The sequence below is a fragment of the Somniosus microcephalus genome, chromosome 8, assembly GCF_052327205.1.
Source record: "Somniosus microcephalus isolate GS21.2 chromosome 8, FLI_Smic_1.0, whole genome shotgun sequence".
Taxonomy (NCBI): domain Eukaryota; kingdom Metazoa; phylum Chordata; class Chondrichthyes; order Squaliformes; family Somniosidae; genus Somniosus; species Somniosus microcephalus.
The window spans coordinates 93411930-93432253 of record NC_140994.1 but is presented as its reverse complement, the minus strand read 5'-3'; the positions used below and the strand labels follow the sequence as shown (position 1 = coordinate 93432253).

Below are 20324 nucleotides of genomic sequence, written 5' to 3'. Positions count from 1 at the left end.
AAGGAGAAAGGGTTGAAATGTCTACTTTTAATAAATTGGCAAATATTTTCTAATAACAGGCCCCAGGCCCACTCGTACTATAGAAACAGGATATTGTACAACAAAACAAATAAATAAGAGCCATTAATCAATGAGAGTTGTGAACAATCTTCCCAAAGAGACCAAGGGATAGAAATTCGTTGGCACCCGACACCTGCTCCCCTCAGGGCAACTCAATTTGAGAAAGGGGCCCTCAAACAGGCATTACACCCTTCATTGGCAAATGCAAAGAATCCAATGCCTGGTTTAGGCTGAGGCCAAGGACGCCTCTAGCGTGCCCAACCCAAAATGGCACCAAACTTGTTTCTGATGCTGTTCGGTGGTGGGAGGTTGTACCCCTAAATTGGACCTCTGTGCCCCTGTTTTCCATCCAGAAAACAGGCACAATGAAGTCCAATTCCTACCCAACTTCCTTTACTTTCAAGGGCAAATTCAGAGTGGCTACACTTCCAAGATCAGAGACTCACTCGTGGTGAGCGGGGGTCAGATAGGGCAATCACAATTATCTGACCCATGCTCACTGATAGTGAGGGTCCACACCCGGAATGCAGCATTCCTGAATTTACCCTTTAAAAGATTACCTGAAAAGTATCTACAACCAAAATATTAGCCAAATTTTCAATTTACAGATATTGACTGGCACAATGGCCCTGAAATTAGGATCGGGGGCTTGCTGCGCGTGCAAGCCCCCGATGTGCACTCACCCTGCGCGCCAACATCTGAAGCCCGGGCCTGCTTGCATTTCCTGTCACAGGCCCGGTTCAGATGTCGGCGCGATGTGCTTACCTGATCCAGCGGTGTAGTTAGTGCGATGTGCCGGCTGGGATCAGGTGAGCACTGTGCAGCCAATCAGGGGAGGGGAAACTCATTCATGAGTTTGACAGTAAGAGCTGTCAAATTCATGAAAAGTATGGGCTGCCAAAACACTACTTTAACTTTAAATAAAATTTTAAAAAACATCTCACTGATTATATTAACTATAAATAAGTTTTTTAAAATGTTTTAAACAATTAATCAATTTTTTGAAAAAAATAAATTTTTAAAAAATAGGGTCTAAAACTAAACTTACCTTACTGTAAATTATTTAAAAATAACAAGCCTGTGGGAAAAAAAATTCTACATTGTACTAAAAGCCCACTTACCTGAAAAACTAAATACTTACGTCTGGTTTTTCCACACGTAAAGACCGGAGGCCTTTACACGCGCGCAACTCTGAAAAAAAAAGGGAATTTCACTGCGCACGCGCTGCCTGTGCAGTCGCGCGCGCTCTGCCTCTTAACCCCTTGGGTCAGACGGGGTACTCACGCGTTGTGCCCGGAATTACTGAGCCATTATGCTTTATTTCTTTTTATCTTAAATGTATTATTGCTTGTTATCTAACTTGTTCATCTTTGAGTCTATTTTTAACTCTTACAATAACATACATTTATTTATGGTCCAGCTGTTTTTCTGAATGTCACGAATACACCAAAAATGGTAAAACTGTTAACCCCAAAGGCCACCACACTTGCAGAAATCTCTTCCTGCAGCATCTGGTCCTGTCTGCTTTTATTTCTATGGAACTTATATTTCTTTCAGTGGGATATCAATTCAGCAATTTGTTTGGATGGTAACTTGAGCACATTAAAAATGTTGAAGTATACGGAAGGTTTAGAGGCCTCAACATTAAAGGCGAAGAAGGTTTGGTAACTTTGCCTCACCTTTCTTTTGGGTATTCTCACCGAAATACAAAGATTCTAATAGTAAAAAATTCCATTTCACTTAATTGTATAATTGGGAACTGTTGGGTCCAACCATTATGTGTCCGCCTTATTAAAATGTACAGGACGTGTTAGGGTAAATGTTGCAGTCTGGGCATGTACTAGAGAGAAGGAGACAGAGTGCATTTCATGCCCACCAATTTGGTTCAAAGCAGGGCACCTCTGTGTCCTGACTCATTATTAAGCACCTAGCATGTGCAATGTAGGCATTTCGACATCATGATTACATGTCTGGAAGTTCCAGCATTCTGAATGTTCATTGCAGTGGTTCAAATGGTTTTAAAGATCCCATGGCATGATTTGAAGAGCAGTACGTTTTCCTGGTGTACTGGCTAATACTCCTCCCTCAACCAACACCACCTAAATTGATTAACTGGTCAAGATCAAGACCAACTATTCTCAAGGCAGGTATAAAAGATTACATACAAAATAAAGACACCTTTACTCTGTCCCAACTGTGTACTTTTAGCCCACAGTAGAGAACACTTTGAGGTGCAGCAGTGTAAGAAATTATTTCCAACCAATCATATCATCAGAGACACCTGCGAGATACAGGCGTTTATTACGTGAGTGGAACCCAAGGCAGAATTAACTGGATGTAGGCCAGATGACATCTTCCCATCCTAAACCTGTTATTTGCATGCAGCATGTGGTAGAGAGTAGGGAACTTTCAATCCAAAGAACAATTCCATCCGAAAACTTAATGGAATACAAAATGGTCCACCCCAAATTCCAGCCCCTGGATGATCGATCCACCCTACTGCTGTTCTCCCCTTCGCTGGAATGTCAGGGCCGCTGGGTTTAGATAAGAGTGTCAGTATGGTTTTTTGAGTAGCTTGTATTGGAGACTCTGAGGTATGGGGAATGTGCATAACTCTAATCAGATATCTTCTCTGTGCAAATGTGTTTCCGCATGACTGTGCTCTCCCATATACTATGCATGCCTTCTCGGTCTGTGCGCATTTTCTTCTTCTTACAGTTATATGCCACAACCCCAGAAGCAGAAAGCCAGGTCCTTAGCAACAATAAGTCTCACCTCAGCAGTCAGCATCATCACCAGTTCAAGCACGCTCAGCCTGGAGACACACATTCTGTAGTGATTTGGAAGAGGAAGCATAGGGTGAGTCACTTCTCGCAGGTGTAGGTGGGCAGAGTTAATGGCTGAAGTAGGGCTTGCTGCTGCTGAGTGGAGATACAGCGCTGCCACAGAGCCTGCAGAATCATGATTCTGACCCTACAAGGCTGCTATGAAGCGAAGGAACTTCAGAAGCATGAATGGCGCAGCAGTCAGATGCCTCTTTCCAAAGCATGATGCAAACACTTGGTACACTGTTGAGTGATGTTGTGCAGCAACGGTTTTATACTCTGCAGGTTGCCATTGAGCAATGTTAACCATCAGTGGTATCTGTAAGGTAGACCTCATGTGTGCATGCAGTATGCACAGTTGTAGCATCTCTCATGAATGCTCCCACTGATGATGCTGAGGTCCAAAATCCAAGATTTGATGATGGCTGGATTCAATACTCTTGGAGACAGACTCCAGAGAACCACGATTGATGAGAAATCTTGTGGCATGCAAGGTTCTGCACTAGGTCAGTGCAGTGGTTGAAGTGAGGACTCAGCCTCCACTAAGAGCATATGATTAGAATGGAGAGGATCGGGGGGTGTTTCACAAGTTACTGCCAGTCCCTTGCCTGCAGCTTCCTCTGAATAAGCAGGAGGAGAAGCCCATAAGCCAGTAACCCCACAGCCAGAACAGGGCAGGCTGTTTTGACCTGCCACATATTGAGGTAAGTGCCCAGTCGTTCTTCACTTTCAAAATTAATGATTTCCACAGAGCTTTCCTCTATTGTTTTTCTAAATTTCTACATTTCACCCATCTCCTCAAAAAACAACCCTTGATGCCTCCATCCTTGCAAACTACCACCATACTTCCAACTTCCCTTTCCTCTCCAAAGTCCTTGAACGTGTTGCCGCCTCCCAAATCCATGCTCATCTTTCCCGGAACTCCATGTTTGAATCCCACCAATCAGGTTTCCACCCCAGCCGTAGTACCGAGACGGCTCTTACCAAAGCCACAAATGACATCCTAGTTGACTGTGACAAAGGTAAACTATTCCGCTTCATCCTTCTCAACTTGTCTGCAACCTTTGACTTGGTTGACCACAAAATTCTGCTCCAAGGCTTGTCCACCGTCATCCAGCTGGGTGGGACTACAATCGCCTGGTTCCATTCTTATCTATCCAGTCGTAGCCAGAGAATCACCTGCAATGGCTTCTCTTCCCACACCATTACCTCTGGTGTCCCCCAAGAATCTATCCTTGGCACCCTCCTTTTTCTCATCTACGTGCTGCCCTTTGGCGACATCATCCGAAAACACTGTGGCCGGAATTTTCTGTACATGGGCGGGTTGGGTGCAGGCGGTCGCCATGGCGGGTCGTGATCCCGTTCTTCATCCCATGCCACTCCTGAGACTGACTTTCTGTTAACGGGGCCTATTAAGCCCACCATGTGCATTACCTGGCCCAATTAAATGGCGCGGGTCTGATGATGTCAGCAATGACGCATTTTCAGCCGGGATATTTAAAGGGGCCATGGCCACATTGCATTTGAAGGTTCATCGAGGAGTGTGCCGGGCAGCACACTGCACAAGTGCCAAACATGAGTACACTGAGACAGAGGGCTGCACCCAGGTTATCCAATGACTCCCTCCATAGGCTTGTGGAGGGAGTGAAATCACGCAGGGAGGTCCTCTTCCCTTCTAATGGGCTGAAGAGACCTCCCCAGGAGACAAAAAGAGCCTGGCTCCAAATAGCTGAGGAGGTGAACAGGGATGTGATCAGGAGGACCTGGGTTCAGTGCTGCAAATGTTTCAATGATTTCATTAGATCAGGAAAGGTGAGTGCAAAGCCAAACTCAACTTTATCCTGCTGTGGCTCTCATCACATCCCCATCACTCTGCCTTCCCAGCCCTGATCCTGCACATCCTTACTCACACCAACACACCTTGCACGCCCATCCAGCCCTCTCTACCGCAGATGTAAACCCATTCATTCCTTACACTCATTCCATCACTCTCACTCAACCTTCTCTTCTTTCCCTCCTTGCAGGAAAAGAGAGCCCACAATAAGAGGGAGAGGGAGAGAACCAGAGGTGGCACTCCATCATTGGCCACCCTAACATCAGCAGAGGAGGCTGCCTTGGAAGTCTCTGGAGTCACCGAGCAACTGGAGGTGGGAGACGGAGAGAGGGGAACATCTCAGCAACCTGGTGACAGAATTACATATCATACAACTACACGGTATCCAGCAGTCACTCGTATGGGGACTGATGTCAGCAGCCAGTGAATGTTCATCATGTGCATAATGATATCTGTACCCATTCTTCATATGACATATCTAACTCATCTCTTTACTCTCCCACAGGTCCATCAAGAGCCACCCACCCCTTCCCCCCAGCCACTGTCCAGGAGCAAGAGGAAGACAACTCCTCAGAGCAGCTTCCAGCCTCTGAGGGTGCACCGTCACCAGACATAAGCGCACCCAGCACCAGCGCAAGTACTTACACCTCACTGGGTCCCACGCGAGATAGAGTAGTGTTGTCACCTGGTGTCTCACAACACACAAAAGACCAAGAGCAGATGTTGGAGACAGGGACAGTAGTGGAGACTCCTCACCGGAGGACGCAGAATGCTCCAAACTCTGCTCAGCTGCCTGCAGATGCTGAGCCTCGGGGGCCATCTAGAAAGAGGGCATTCCTGGAGGTGCAGCAAGAAGTGCCGGAGGTTTTGACAGGTTTTGCGAATGCAATGTCTGCAAATGTTCAGAGAATGGAGGAGTCCATCTCCAACATGAGCACCACCGTGTCGCAGGGGATGGTGACTGTAGGCTCTTCCATGGATAGGATGGCCACCTGCATGGGGCAGCTAATGCGACACTCACAGAAGCACATGGTCTCTATGGAGAATAGATGGATATCTATGGAGACTAGATGGTTATCCATAAAGAATAGATGGCAGAGGCTCATAGACGTCCTCTCTAGAAGGGATGTCAATGTAGAAGTGGGTCCTCATGGCCCCACTGATGTGCAGTAAGGTGCTCTCCAGCTCCTTGCTAGCAGGGAAGTGCAGGTGGCTCATGAGAGGGATGATAGTGAGAGGGGACATACAAGTGGGGGCTCCTCTCAAAGTGCTCACATTTCTCCCTCATTGCCCCCCCTCAGTCAAAGACCCAGATGCCTCCTCGGATCGCGATGGCCGAGTCTGCCCCTGCACAGTTGCAGGAGGAGCAGACTTTGGCGGGGCCATCACAGGCTCCAAAACCCAGAGGACGTCCACCAAAATAGCCTGTGCAGTCGCAGCAGGGAAGTGAGCAGGCTGCCTCTACCTCTGCCGAAGCCACAGGGGGAGCACCTCATAGAAGCACGCGTAAGAGAACGATCAAACAGAAGTAGATTCACAAGGGTAGCCACTTGGGTATTTTATTCAATGTTTCTCTAAAGTTTCCATTACTGTGGTGTCACAGGTCAAAATCTTTATTTTCACCACTTTGCGGTTATGGACAAATTTGTGTGCACCTTTGGAAGTGGCTTAGTGAGTTGGAGTGAATGGTGAGACATAACATTACCTCCAGCAATGGTGGTCAGTATGAAAGGAATGGCTTGGTCATTGTAGGGCTGTGCTCGGGTGCTGGTGGGATCTGGACCACAGGTTCCTCCAGCTCCTCCTCCTCCTCGTCTTCCAGCTGATGCTCCTCCTGCTCCTCCTCTGCTGAAGAGGCTGTGTGCTCAGTGTCTTGCTCCTCATGCAGTGCTAATCCTCGCTTCTGCGCTGTGTTGTGCAGGGCGCAGCAGACCACGAGGATTCTGGAGACCCTGGCTGGTGGGTACTGAAGGGCTCCTCCAGATCTGTCAAGGCATCTGAAGTGCATTTTCAGCAGGCCTATTGTCTGCTCTATGACACATCTGATGGACATGAGGCTTTCATTATATCTCTCCTGGGCCTCAATACTTGGCCTCCTCAAGGGTGTCATGAGTCACGTTTTCAGTGGATAGCCCTTGTCTCCAAGCAGCCAGCCAGAAAGTCTGCTTGGAGGAGTGAAGAGCTGAGGGAGGGTGGACTGGTGCAGGAAGAAAGAGTCATGACAGTGTTATGTTCATTAATAACTAGTCGTTTTTATTAAGAACAGCTAGCTTTTGCTAGACACTTTATTGAGCACATGTGAACTAGGTACAGTATCTGTAGAGGCCTCCATCTTGACTGCTGCCTTGTGGGTAGCCTAGTGCATCGTGGGTAGCCCACTCTTATATACATACAGCACCACCTAGTGTACCATTCCAGAATGGCAGGTTACTGATCATTACATCCCCCTTTCTTTGAGGTTAAACAAAATCAGTATCAATCAATATCAATCAATAACAACATAAACATCTTCAACAGTCAATACATTTTCAATGTAGCTTTCTTTGTACTCAAGGATTAAGTCTATCAGGCTTTTTTACTTCACGTGTGGATCTTCTCAGCACAGGTAAGCCTGATGTGTTTTCATGAGAGCCTGTATGTGTATTTGTGTTAGATTGTTCTGGTGGTGAGTGACAAGATTCAGTTGCGGCATTGTCATCGATTTGCTCTTCGATAGTCTCTTGTGTTTTTCAGAGGGAACGGCGGTTCCTCCTGAGAATCTGTCCTTCCTCAGTTCTAACAGTGTATGACCTTGGTCCTACTTCCTCAAGAACTGTAGCTTTCCTGTTCCATGCATCTGGATCCTCAATCCTGACAACATCATCCCTTGTCAATGGTTTCAGAGCTTTGGATGACTTGTCATAGTTTGATTTCTGTTTCAGCTTTAACAGTTGAAGTCTCTGTCTCAGTTCCTTACTCTGCTTTTCTTTTGCACAGCAGGGTAGCGTGGTACGCAACTGGCGACCCATTAGGAGTTCAGCAGGTGAAGAACCAGAGTCTAAAGGTGAGGCTCGGTAGCTCAGCAGGGCGAGATAAAGATCAGACTTGCTTTCTGTCGCTTTCTTCAGTAGCTGCTTGAGAGCTTGAACACCTTTCTCTGCCTTACCATTCGATTGAGCATACAAAGGACTGGATGTGATTTGTTGAAAGTCATAAGGTGCTGCAAACTGTTGCCACTCCTTACAGTTGAAGCACGGACCATTGTCGTTAACGGCAATCCTGGGAATTCCATGTCTGGCGAAGATGGATTTCACATGCATTATGACACTGCTTGCTGTGGTGCTTGAGAGCAGCGCCATCTCAGGATAGTTAGAATAGTAGTCAATCACTATTAGATAGTCTTTACCATTTAAATGAAAAAGGTCCATACCAACCTTTTGCCATGGTGCTGTTGGTATGTCAGCTACTATCATTGGTTCCTTTGCTTGTTTGTTTTGGTGTTTCTGACATGTCTCACATTTGCCTATCATGTTTTCAATGTCCTTATTTATGCCAGGCCAATAAACAGTGTCTCTTGCTCTCCTTTTGCATTTTTCAATTCCGAGGTGTCCCTCATGAATCCTTTTGAGCATGTCTTGACGTAGAGCCTGTGGAATGACTATTCTGTTCTGTTTTAGTAATAGTCCACCTGCGACACTCAATTCTGAATTATGTGAAAATATTTTGGACAGGAACCTTTTGGCCAACCATGATGAATGTTCTCTATTACTGTTTGTAATACTGTATCTTTTACTGTTTCTTCTGCTATTTGCTTTGATTTTGTGTCTGACACGGGCAGCGCAGCAGTGACCATACTCACATGAACATCCACGTCTTCTTCAGTAGAGCTCACATGACTCATTGTGGGTGCTCGGGATAGTGCATCTGCTAACACTATGTATTTGCCTGGTGTGTAGATCAGTTCAAAGTCATATCTTTGCAGCTTCATCATGAGTCGTTGAATCCTTGGAGACATCTCATACAGATTTTTTTTTATGATGGCAACCAATGGGCTGTGGTCTGTCTCAACTGTGAAGGTGGGCAGTCCATATATGTAGCCATGAAACTTTTCTAGTCCAACTACCAAGCCTAGACATTCCTTTTCAATCTGGGTGTATCGACACTCAGTATCAGTCATAGACCTGGAGGCATAGGCAACAGGCTTCCAACCTTCACCCTCTGCTTGTAGCAAGACCGCACCTAGGCCATCTTTTGATGCATCCATTGACACTTTGATTCTCTGTTGGGTCAAAGAAGGTGAGTACAGGTGTGGTTGTCAGCACTGTTTTGAGGTTTATCCACTCTTGTTCATGTCTTTCTGTCCATGTGAACTCATTTGTTTTACGTAGCAGGTCTCGCAGACAGGCTGTCTTGGCTGACAAGTTAGGAATGAACTTTCCAATGAAGTTTATCATCCCCATGATGCGTAGCACTCCTTTTTTGTCAGTGGGTCGGGGCATTTTGAGTATGGCGTTTACTTTTTCCATATCTGGCTCTATTCCTTTACCAGATAGATTATCTCCTAGGAAAGTGACTTCCTGGACGCCAAACTGACACTTGGCTTTGTTGAGCTTCAGTCCATTCCGGCGTATGCTCTGTAGCACTTTAGTCAGTCTCTCATTGTGTTCTTTCAGTGTGGAGCCCCAGATGATGATGTCATCAACATAGACCCGAACTCCTTCCAGACCTTCAATTATGTGTTCCATCGCTCTATGAAAGATTTCAGATGCAGATATTATCCCGAAAGGCATTCTGAGGAAACAATACCTGCCAAATGGTGTGTTGAAGTTACAGTATTTGGTGCTCTCCATCCAGTTTTAGTTGCCAAAATCCTTGTGAGGCATCGAGCTTTGTAAAGTATCTGGCACCTGACATTTCACTGGTGATTTCTTCTCGCTTGGGAATCTGGTAGTGTTCACGTTTTATGTTTGCATTTAAGTCCTTTGGATCCATGCATATTCTTAGATCATTGTTCTTTTTCTTTACACATACCATGGAGTTAACCCAGTCTGTTGGTTCTTCGACTTTCCTGATGACTCCTAGTGTGGTCATTCTGTCCAGTTCTTTCTTGAGCCGGTCACGCAGGGGTGCTGGAACTCTTTGTGGGGCATGTACCACTGGCTGAGCATCCTCCTTTAGCTGGATCTTGTAAGTGATTGGTAGAACTCCAAATCCTTTGAACACATCCTGGAAATTACTCACAACAGAATCCACTGATTCATCTGGTCTGCTTATGGCACAGTTTATACGGTAGACTCTCTTGACCAGTTCTAAGTCCTCACAAGCTTTGTCACCCAGTAGTGAATCAAGTCCTTCAACCACAACAGAAAACATGAGATGATGCACTTTGTCTTTGACTGTCACTTTAAGTCTGCATACACCTAAGCTATCTATTTTCTGTCCATTATAGCTCTTCAGTAGTACTGACTTTTTCTGTATTTTGGGCTTTTCTTTCATGTTTTTAATGTCACTCATACTGATTAAGTTTTCTTTTGCCCCAGTGTCTAGTTTCAATGTAACTAATGCTCCATTTACCTGCAGTGGGATCATCCATTTGTCCTCTTTTACTGCATTAATGTTATGTTCAGCATTGTTTATTCCTGAGGGCTGCACATTTTCTGTATCCTTTTCTATATTGTCACATGACACCATTCCTACAAAAAATGTCTCACTTAAATCAGTGTGCTCAATTACATTAACTCGTTGCCCTTTCTTAGCTTTTACTTTTGAAAAGCATTGTTTGGCAAAGTGATTCTTTCCATGACATTTTGTGCATATTTTTCCCAACGCTGGGCATTGTCTTAACTGGTGTTTGTAACCACAGTGTTTACAATTAAAATTTCCTTCCTCCGATTGCTTTTCATTTCTGTTCTGCCCATGTTTCTTCCCCTTGTAGGACACAGCACCAACAGCAGCACTTACTACAATCGCATCATTATTGATTTCACTGAAAGTCTTCGCATGCTTTTGAGCTAGCTCGCTGGCTTGGCATATTTTCACAGCTTTTTCCAATGTCAGTTCGGTTTCTCTCAACAGACGTTCCCTGACCTTTTTATCCTGAATACCAAACACAATTTGGTCACGAATCATGGATGCTTTCAGCTCAGAGAAATTACATGTCTGTGCTTTCAGTTTCAGATTAGTCAAAAAGCTATCAAAAGTCTCATTTTGCTGCTGTGTCCGAGAACGGAAGATGTTCCTCTCATAGGTTTCATTCTTTTTGGGAGAACAATGTGTATCAAACTTCTTTAGCACATCGTCTAATTTTTCTCTGTTCTCCTCTGGATTAAATACAAATGTATTAAATACCTCTATCGCCTGTGGGCCTGCAACCGTGAGCAGCAACGCTATTTTCCTTGCATCTGGCTTCACACCGTACCCGATGGCAGCAATGTAGAGTTTGAATTGTTGTTTAATAGTCTGCCAATTGTAGTCAACATTTCCTGTGAGTTTCAAACGCTCTGGTGGCTTCAAATTCTCCATGTCGCGTTGCACAATATTCAGCAGATCTTACCAATCCTGGTACCATGTTATGTTCATTAATAACTAGTCGTTTTTATTAAGAACAGCTAGCTTTTGCTAGACACTTTATTGAGCACATGTGGACTAGGTACAGTAGCTGTAGAGGCCTCCATCTTGACTGCTGCCTTGTGGGTAGCCTAGTGCATCGTGGGTAGCCCACTCTTATATACATACAGCACCACCTAGTGTACCATTCCAGAATGACAGGTTACTGTTCATTACAGACGGCTGCCAGGGAAATTTGCGCACGCATGCAGGATGATCTTCCTATGGTTGCAGACAAGCTGCACTTTGAGGGAGTGGAAGCCCTTCTGGTTGACAAAGACTCATGGGTGATGACGGGGTACCCTGATGACCACATGTGCAGTCGATGACGCCCTGCACCCATGGGAAGCCAGCTAAAGTGGCAAAGCCGAGCGCATGCTCAGTAACACTGGCTTCATCAGTGGCAAAGTTGATATAATTGGCTGACTTGTCAAACAGGGTATCGGTGACCTGTGTGATGCATCTGTGGGCAGCCGACTGCGAGATGCCACAAATGTCTGCTGCAGATCCCTGGAAGGAGACTGAGGCGAAGAAGTTGAGAGCAATCTTCTTCTTCTTCTTCTTAGGCAGTCCCTCGGAACTGAGAATGACTTGCTTCCACATTAAAAATGAGCTCGCAGGTGGCTGATTAGTCCAATGCGGGACCTACAGTCTTTGTCACAGGTGGGGCAGATGGTGGTTGAAGGGGCGGGTGGGTGGGGTGCTTGGGTTGACGTGCGCTCCTTGCGCTGCTTGCGCTTGGCTTCCACTTGCTCCCGGCGAAGAGACTTGTGTTCGGCGCCTTCCCGGATGCTTCTCCTCCACTTTGTGCGGTCTTGGGCCAGGGATTCCCAGGTGTCGGTGGGGATGTTGCACTTTTTCAAGGAGGCTTTGAGGGTGTCCTTGAAGCGTTTCCTCTGCCCACCTGGGGCTCTCTTGCCGTGCCGGAGCTCTGAGTAGAGCGCTTGTTTTGGGAGTCTCGTATTGGGCATGCGGACAATGTGACCCGTCCATCGGAGCTGATTGAGCGTGGTCAGAGCTTCGATGCTGGGGATGTTGGCCTGAGCAAGAACACTGATGTTGGTGCGCCTATCCTGCCAATGGATTTGCAGGATCTTGCGGAGGCAGCGTTGGTGGTACCTCTCCAGTGCTTTGAGGTGCCTGCTGTACATGGTCCATGTCTCTGAGGCATACAGCAGGGCAGGTATCACTGTTGCCCTGTAGACCATGAGCTTAGTGCCGGGTTTGAGGTCCTGGTCTTCAAACACTCTCTTCCTCAGGCGACCGAAGGCTGCACTGGCACACTGGAGGCGGTGTTGGACTTCGTCGTCAATGTCTGCCCTTGTTGACAGTAGGCTGCCGAGGTATGGAAAGTGGTCCACGTTGTCCAAGGCCTTGTCGTGGATTTTGATAATCGGGGGGCAGCACTGTGTGGCGGGGGCAGGTTGGTAGAGGACCTTTGTCTTACAGGTGTTTAGTGTAAGGCCCATGCTCTCGTATGCTTCGGTGAAGGTGTTTATGATGGTTTGGAGTTCGACCTCCGAGTGAGCGCAGACGCAAGCATCGTCTGCATACTGTAATTTGACGACAGAGGATAGGACGACCTTGGATCGGGACTGGAGGCGATGGAGGTTGAACAGTTTCCCATTTGTTCTGTAAATTAGCTCCACTCCAATGGGGAGCTTACTGAGGGTGAGATGGAGCATTGCAGCAAGGAAGATTGAGAAGAGCGTTGGTGCGATGACACAGCCTTGCTTGACCCCGGTTCGTATGTGAATTGGGTCTGTGGTGGAACTGTTGGTCAGGATCATGGCTTGCATGTCATCGTGAAGCAGGTGGAGGATAGTGACAAACTTTTGAGGGCAGCCGAATTTGAGGAGGACACACCATAATCCCTCACAGTTGACAGTGTCGAAGGCCTTTGTGAGATCAAAGAAGGCCAAGTACAGTGGTTGGTGCTGTTCCCTGCATTTCTCTTGTAATTGACGTGCGGTGAAGATCATGTCCATTGTGCCCTTTAGTGGGCGGAATCCGCATTGCGACACTGGGAGGAGCTCTTCGGCCACTGGGAGAAGGCGATTGAGGAGGATTCTTGCAATTACTTTCCCTGTGGCAGATAGCAGGGAAACTCCTCTGTAATTACCGCAATCGGACTTGTCACCTTTCTTGAAGATGGTCACAATTACGGCGTCTCTGAGATCCCCTGGCATGCTCTCCTCCTTCCAGATAAGAGAAATGAGTTCATGAATTCGCACCAGTAGTGCTTCTCCACCATGCTTTAGTGCCTCGACGGGGATTCCATCTGCTCCTGAGGCCTTGTTGTTCTTGAGTTGTCGGGTGGCCTTTTCAACCTCATGCCGGGCTGGGGTTGTGCTGAGATGGTGGCGGGTAGCATGCTGTGGGATGGAGTGGAGGACACTCGTGTCGAAGACAGAGTCGTGGTTAAGGAGATCTTCGAAGTGCTCCTTCCAGCGGGCACTGACTGCTTCCCTGTCCTTGATGAGTACCTCTCCGTTCTTGGTGCGTAGTGGGGAAGGGCCTTGGGTGCTTGGGCTGTAGATGGTCTTGGCTGCGCTAAAGAATCCACGCACGTCGTGGTTGTCGGCTAGCTGCTGGATCTCCTGCGCTTTCTCCACCCACCATCTGTTCTTTAGGTCGCGAGTTTTTTGTTGGACCTCGGCCTTCAGGCTTCTGTAGAGCTGCTTTCTTGCTCTCGAGTTCTGTTGCTGTTTCCAGATCAGAAATGCCTTGCGCTTGTGGCTCATTAGCTCCTGGATCTCCTGGCCGTTCTCGTCGAACCAGTCTTGGTGTTTCCTCGTTGAGTGACCGAGCGTCTCTTCACAGGTGCTGGTTATGGTGGCTTTGAGTGCAGACCAGACGCTGTGGGCACTCTGTGTCTCTGCATCACTGGGAGTTGTCAGGTTGTTTGTGAGGCACAGGCTGAATAGTGCTTTCTTAGCGGGGTCTTTGAGTACTCCAGCGTTAATTTTCCTGTGGCATTGTTTCTGTTGCCGCCGCTATTTTGGTCGGGCGTCTCAGAGACTCCCCTAGTGGTATAAACGAGCGCCTCATGACTCTTCGACTCACCCTAGCCTGAAACCAGCACGCTGCGGTCATCAGTGCGTATGCCCCAACACTGGAAGCCATAGATGAGACCAAAGAGGAATTCTACTCCAGCCTCGAACAATCCCTGTCCTGAGTCCCAACGGGCGACAAGCTGATCCTCCTTGGCGACTTCAACGCCAGAGTTGGAAAGGACACAGACCTCTGGGGAGGTGTGATCGGCAGAGAGGGGGTAGGGAAAGCCAACCCCAACGGTACCCTCCTCCTGTCGAAATGCTTAGAACATGGCCTCGTCATAACCAACACCTTGTTCCGTCAGAGAGACAAGTACAAGACTTCATGGCAGCACCCTCGTTCCAAGCACTGGCATCTGCTGGATTATGTCATCGTCCGAGCGAGGGACCACAAGGACGTCCGCATCACCCGCGCCATGACAGGAGCTGATGACTGCTGGACAGACCACCGCCTAATCCGCTCTGTCATCTCCATTAATGAGAGCAATAGTGAATTTGACAGCCACTGGTAAGGCATGTCCACCCGCTCCTCTGGGCTGCACGTCTTCCTCCAGCAATGTGCAAATGTCTGCGATGATCTGGCGCAATAGCCTGAGCCTCCTTTGGCACTGCTGCTCAGTCATGTTGAGGAAGCTCATACTCTGCCTGTATACCCTGTGTTGGGGGCTATCGCCTCCGGCGCAGTGCAGCCCTGCGCTGATGCCCTCTGTCCTGTGCAGCATCAGGTGGTTGAGGAGAAGGTTGGTGGTGTTGTTGGTGCTGCTGGTGTTAGGACTCATCGTGGTCTGATTCTGAGGACCAAGCTGAGACAGTATAAATGGTACCCATGCTGATGGAGTAGATGACAGGTCAACTAAAGATGACAAAAGCAATCTGTCAATGGTGTGATAGGTTCCACCAATGAGGTGACACTGGATGCCAACGTTGCTGGAAAAACTTGCAACTTCTAGAAAGCTAAATCTGTGCTGACAATGCAGTCAGCAACAGCATCTGCCTTATGAAAGTGATCAGCTGTGAGGTTAGACTTTTTATTGTACTTTTCATGCTGTGCAGTAATGAGCTGGATCAATGGCCACTCAACTTCCGCCTCAGGTTCACAGACGTGGTTCCTGAGCTGCGTGATCCCAATGCTCATCTAGGGAAATTTGAATGCTAGGGTGAAAAAGGCGCTTAAGGGTCTGACAAGTACCTAATAATGATTAAAATTAACTCACCCGCCTCTGCCGTTCGGGTCACTGCTGCACCAACAAATGCGCCCATGGGAAAGGCACGCGGGGGCGGGATGACAGCGGGTTCCCGACCCGTTGCAATATTTTTCAAAATTCCCACCTGACCCGCCTCCAATTGCGCCCGCACGGACCCCAGAAAATTTCAGTCTGTCAGTTTCCAAATGTATGCTGTCAATACCTAGCTCTACCTCAACTCCACCTCTCTCGACCCCTCCACTGTCTCTAAACTGTCAGACAGTACTGGATGAGCAGAAATTTCCTCCAACTTAATATTGGGAAGACCGATGCCATTGTGTTCGGTCGCCGCCGCAAACTCCGTTCCCTTGCCACTGACTGCACCCCTCTCCCTGGCAATTGGTCTTTGGCTGAATCAGACTGTTCACAACATTGGTGTTATATTTGACCCAGAGCTGAGCTTCCTGCCACATCACTAAGACTGCCTATTCCCACCTCCATAACATCGCCCGACTCCGCCCCTACCTCAGCTTATCCATGCCTTTGTTACCTCTAGACTTGACTATACCAACGCACTCCAGGCCGGCCTCCCTAATTCTACCCTCCATAAACTTGAGGTCATCCAATACTCTGCTGCCCATGTCCTAACTCGCACCAAATCCCGTTCATCCATCTTCCCTGTGCTTGCTGACCTACATTGGCTCCTGGTTAAGTAACGCCTCAATTTAAAAATTCTCATCCTTGTTTTCAAATTCCTCCATGGCGTCACCTCTCCCTATCTCTGTAATCTCCTCCAACCCTATAACCCCTCGAGATCTCTGCGCTCCTCCAATTCTGGCCTCTTGAACATCCCCGATTTTAATCACTCCACCATTGGTAGCCGTGCCTTCAGCTGCCAAGGCCCTAGGCTCTGAAATTCTCTCCCTACCCCTTTCCGCCTCTCTAGCTCTCTCTCCTCCTTTTAACACGCTCCTTAAAAGCTACTTCTTTGACCAAGCTTTTGGTCATCTGCCCTAATATTTCCTTATGTGGCTTGGTGTCAAATGTTGTTTGATAATGCTCCTGTGAAGCACCTTGGGATGTTTTACTATGTTAAAGGTGCTTTATATAAATGCAAGTTGTTGTAGCTGGAGAATGATGGTTTAAAAAAATTCTAATTAAAGATAAAGGTAGACGTCAAGGAAACTTGATAGACTCAATCAAAATCCATAGTCCTCCTGCACTAGGCACCTCATCATTATCTTCTTCCTCCTCTTTCTGTGCTATGGCTTGTGACTGCTCCTCCAAACAGTGACTACACTCCAAAAGTACTTAATTGGCTGTAAAGCACTTTGAGATGTCCGGTGGTCATGAAAGGCTTTCTTTCTTTCTTCTTTCTCTTGCAGAATCACCTGAATGCCTCCTTAGTTCATCTTACATGTCTTTAATTTATTAATTAGTCATTAGCTAGCCAAAAAAATGTTAACGCTGGTTCTGTGTGTTATTGAGCGGCAATCAGAAATAGTACTGGGAGGAATTGTGGGAGCATGGGCAAAAGTGCATTATTATTTGTTTAATGTTAACACACCAAATTACTACACAAGGAAAAACACTTAGTACATGCATTTGCTCAAGAGCAGAGTAGTTTCCCCCCATTGGTGATTTTCTCTACCAAAAGAGAAACTGCTCTTGATCATCCTGAGATATGTTTATTGCATTCTCCAAAATGGAGGAAAATATTGTGAAAATGTTCTTTGTGCAATCATATGACAGCATGAAATCAGATTACTGAAACTCAGAACTTTCTTACACAGGTACTGAAGGTGGCATCGCTGATAGATTTTGACCAACTAGTATCTGATTTTGTTAACTTTTCCAAAACGCAATTATTTCCTGATGCAACAAAATACACATTTCAGTGCAGCGAGATGAGACTCTCATGAGGTTTGGATGACACAAATTAAATATCTGCTTTTAGCCATGCACCACAAAGAACCAATAGTTAAAAATTACTCTTTTAAAACTAATATTGCCCAAAAAAATTCTGAAAAGAAAAAACCTGCTTCCAACCCTCCTATTAACAAGATAGGCTTGGCTCTGCATTACAGTCACAGGTGGTACATTTACCCATTTCTGAATACATAATCAATCTAGCATTTCTTAGCAAGGTTAAAGGTCAGATGTTCTTCCTCAGGGCAAAAGTTGATACTTTACATGTTTTGAGGTGTCCTACCTAGCAACCCTACAGTTAAGGGAGGAAGATTTAGAAGTTGTGCAGTTGTGAAGGATGAAGAAGCAAAACCAAGAATAGATGAGAAAAAATGCACCTTAAAAATAATAAGAAGTAATATGATTGCTTTCCTCACATTTAAGCTTATGCTAACTACCGGCATATCAGTTGTTATTCCTTCCCACTTTTGGTTTCTAACTTAGGACCATTATTAGAAATAAGAACATGGCTGCCCAGTAACTGTATCAGAATGTTGGATTCCCTTGCTGAGACCCTTCAATAACTGACCTACAAATACTTTCACCCCGAAATGTCAAGTTTTGCTGATCTCAACTGGATAGCGGAGGATTCTAACAAAGCCAAATCCTTCACCAAAGGTGTACAAATAGCATGTTGCTGAAGGCCATGAAACCTCCATTCTAGAAAGGGCTTCTTTCCTTGCAGTGACCTGTCTCATTTTACCCAAGATGGTCCAATCATTAGCATTTGCACCAATGAGTTCACCTGTCAGGAATTGTGCTTGGACGATTTCGGAAGGAATTTCTCCCTCCCCCACCTATCTTCTAAGAAAAACATGTGTATAAATGTCAGTCAGTTAAGTGTTCACATGTTGTAATATTTAGGCCATACCATGCTGGCCAAATCTTAATTTATCACATGATAACACCATGTTCATTGCCATAGAATGGAATGTACAACGTCCCCTCCAGGCCACAGCCTACAGGGGTTCTCCAATACCTTTACCTTCTATGTAAAGTTCTGCAGACGTTGAGTCTGATCCATATATATTTGAAGCCAAGCAAGTGTAGCGTCCCGTATCCTCCTCAAAGGCCTCAGAAATGATCAGTGAGTACTGATTACCATCATAGTCAATCTGAATATCGGGTGAGTTCTTGAGCTCCTTTCCTTCACAGTACCACCTACAAAGATTAAATTAAATTAAATTCCACTGTTGAAACAGCTACAAGACAAGACAACAACAACAACAAACTTGCATTTATAAAGCGCCTTTGATGTGGTAAAACGTCCCAAGGAATTCAAAGGAGTATTTTAAGGCAAAAAATTTGACACTGATCCACATAAGGATAAATTAGGGCAGGTGACCAAAAGCTTGGTCAAAGAGGTAGGTTTTAAGGAGCATCTTAAAGGAGGAAAGAGAGGTAGCGAGGCGAACAGGTTTTGGCAGGGAATTCCAGAGCTTTGGGCCTTGGCAACAGAAGGCACGGCCACCAATGGTTGAGCGATTATAATCAGGGATGCTCAAGAGGGCAGAATTAGAGGAGCGCAGATATCTCAGGGGGTTGTGGGGCTGAAGGAGATTACAGAGATAGGGAGGGGCGAGGCCATGGAGGGATTTGAAAACAAGGATGAGAATTTTGAAATCGAGGCGCTGCTTAACCGAGGAGCCAATGTAGGTCAGCAAGCACAGAGGTGATGGGCGAACGGGACTTGGTGCGAGTTAGGACACGGGCAGCCGAGTTTTGGATGACCTCAAGTTTACGTAGGGTGGAATGCAGACAGCCGAAAAAAAAATCATTAAACCACCTTAGGCAAAGTGAATTCAACCCAAATAAAAAACGTAATTCTTACTGCCTATAGGATATAATTTGGTTTATGAGTACAGTTTAGTTATGATGTGTAACATAACATTAAAAACTGGATATGTCTGCCCAGATATGTCTGACACTAATCCAAACTTGTTACATATTTTGTCAAAATTTCATTGCAAGCATCTGTATCATGTTTTAGTTCACGAGCTGCACTAAATATAGGTGGTGGCCATGAAAGCACTGATAAGATGATATATTACTTGGACAAATTCCAATATTAGGATCTATAAAATATGTTGACACATCCAGCGGGATTTCAATATTCTTGAGACAAGAAGGAGTACTTTAGAGATACTCTGAGAAAGCTCAGTTCTTTGTCTTGCATTTCAAGAGTTTACTAAGAATACTGAGGGAGGGAAATTCCTCTATATGTTACATTTATAGCAAGGACACAGTCAGGTACACAATACCCCTTTGCTGGTGGGTTCATGTAAATTACAGAGAAATTGAGGAGCTAAGAGCTATTTGAGCAAGTTGAGTTCAAAGGTCATGTATCAGAATGGTGGCACAACATTAAAGCAGACATAACAGAAAATGCTGGAAACACTCAGCAGGCCAGGCAGCATCCATGGAGAGAGAAACAGGGTTAATGTTTCAGGTCTGTGACCCTTCATCAGAACTGGAAAAAGTTAGAGATGTAACAGATTTTAAGCAGGTGCAGAGGCTGGGAAAGGGGGGAGGGGAGGAAAGAACAAAAGGAACGGTCTGTGATAGGGTGGAAGGCAGGAGTGGTTAAATGTTGTAAATGGGAATGGCAGAATCATCAACAGCTGCCGTCTGGAAAAAATAGGGGCCGAGGTTATGGCCTGAAATTGTTGAGTCCAGAAGGCTGTAAAGTGCCTAATCGAAAGATGAGGTGCTGTTCCTCAAGCTTACGTTGAGCTTCATTGGAACAGTGTAAGGGGCCGAGGACAGAGAGGTCAGAGTGGAGTGGAGCGGAGAATTAAAGTGACAGGTGACC

The 20324-nt window shown here is 46.2% G+C and overlaps 1 protein-coding gene across 24 annotated transcripts in view; it reads right to left on the bottom strand.

Moving 5' to 3' along the window:
• Positions 1-20324, bottom strand: part of mypn (myopalladin) — an 828299-nt gene that overhangs the window by 438331 nt on the left and 369644 nt on the right. For all 24 annotated transcript variants that reach the window (XR_015079259.1, XR_015079260.1, XM_085994999.1 and 21 more), the window contains one exon: positions 18498-18673. Coding sequence is in view for 22 of the 24 variants with exons in the window: in XM_085994999.1 (XP_085851125.1) it covers positions 18498-18673 (176 nt within the window). In the remaining 2 variants the exon portion in view is untranslated. The remainder of the gene's footprint in view (positions 1-18497; positions 18674-20324) is intronic.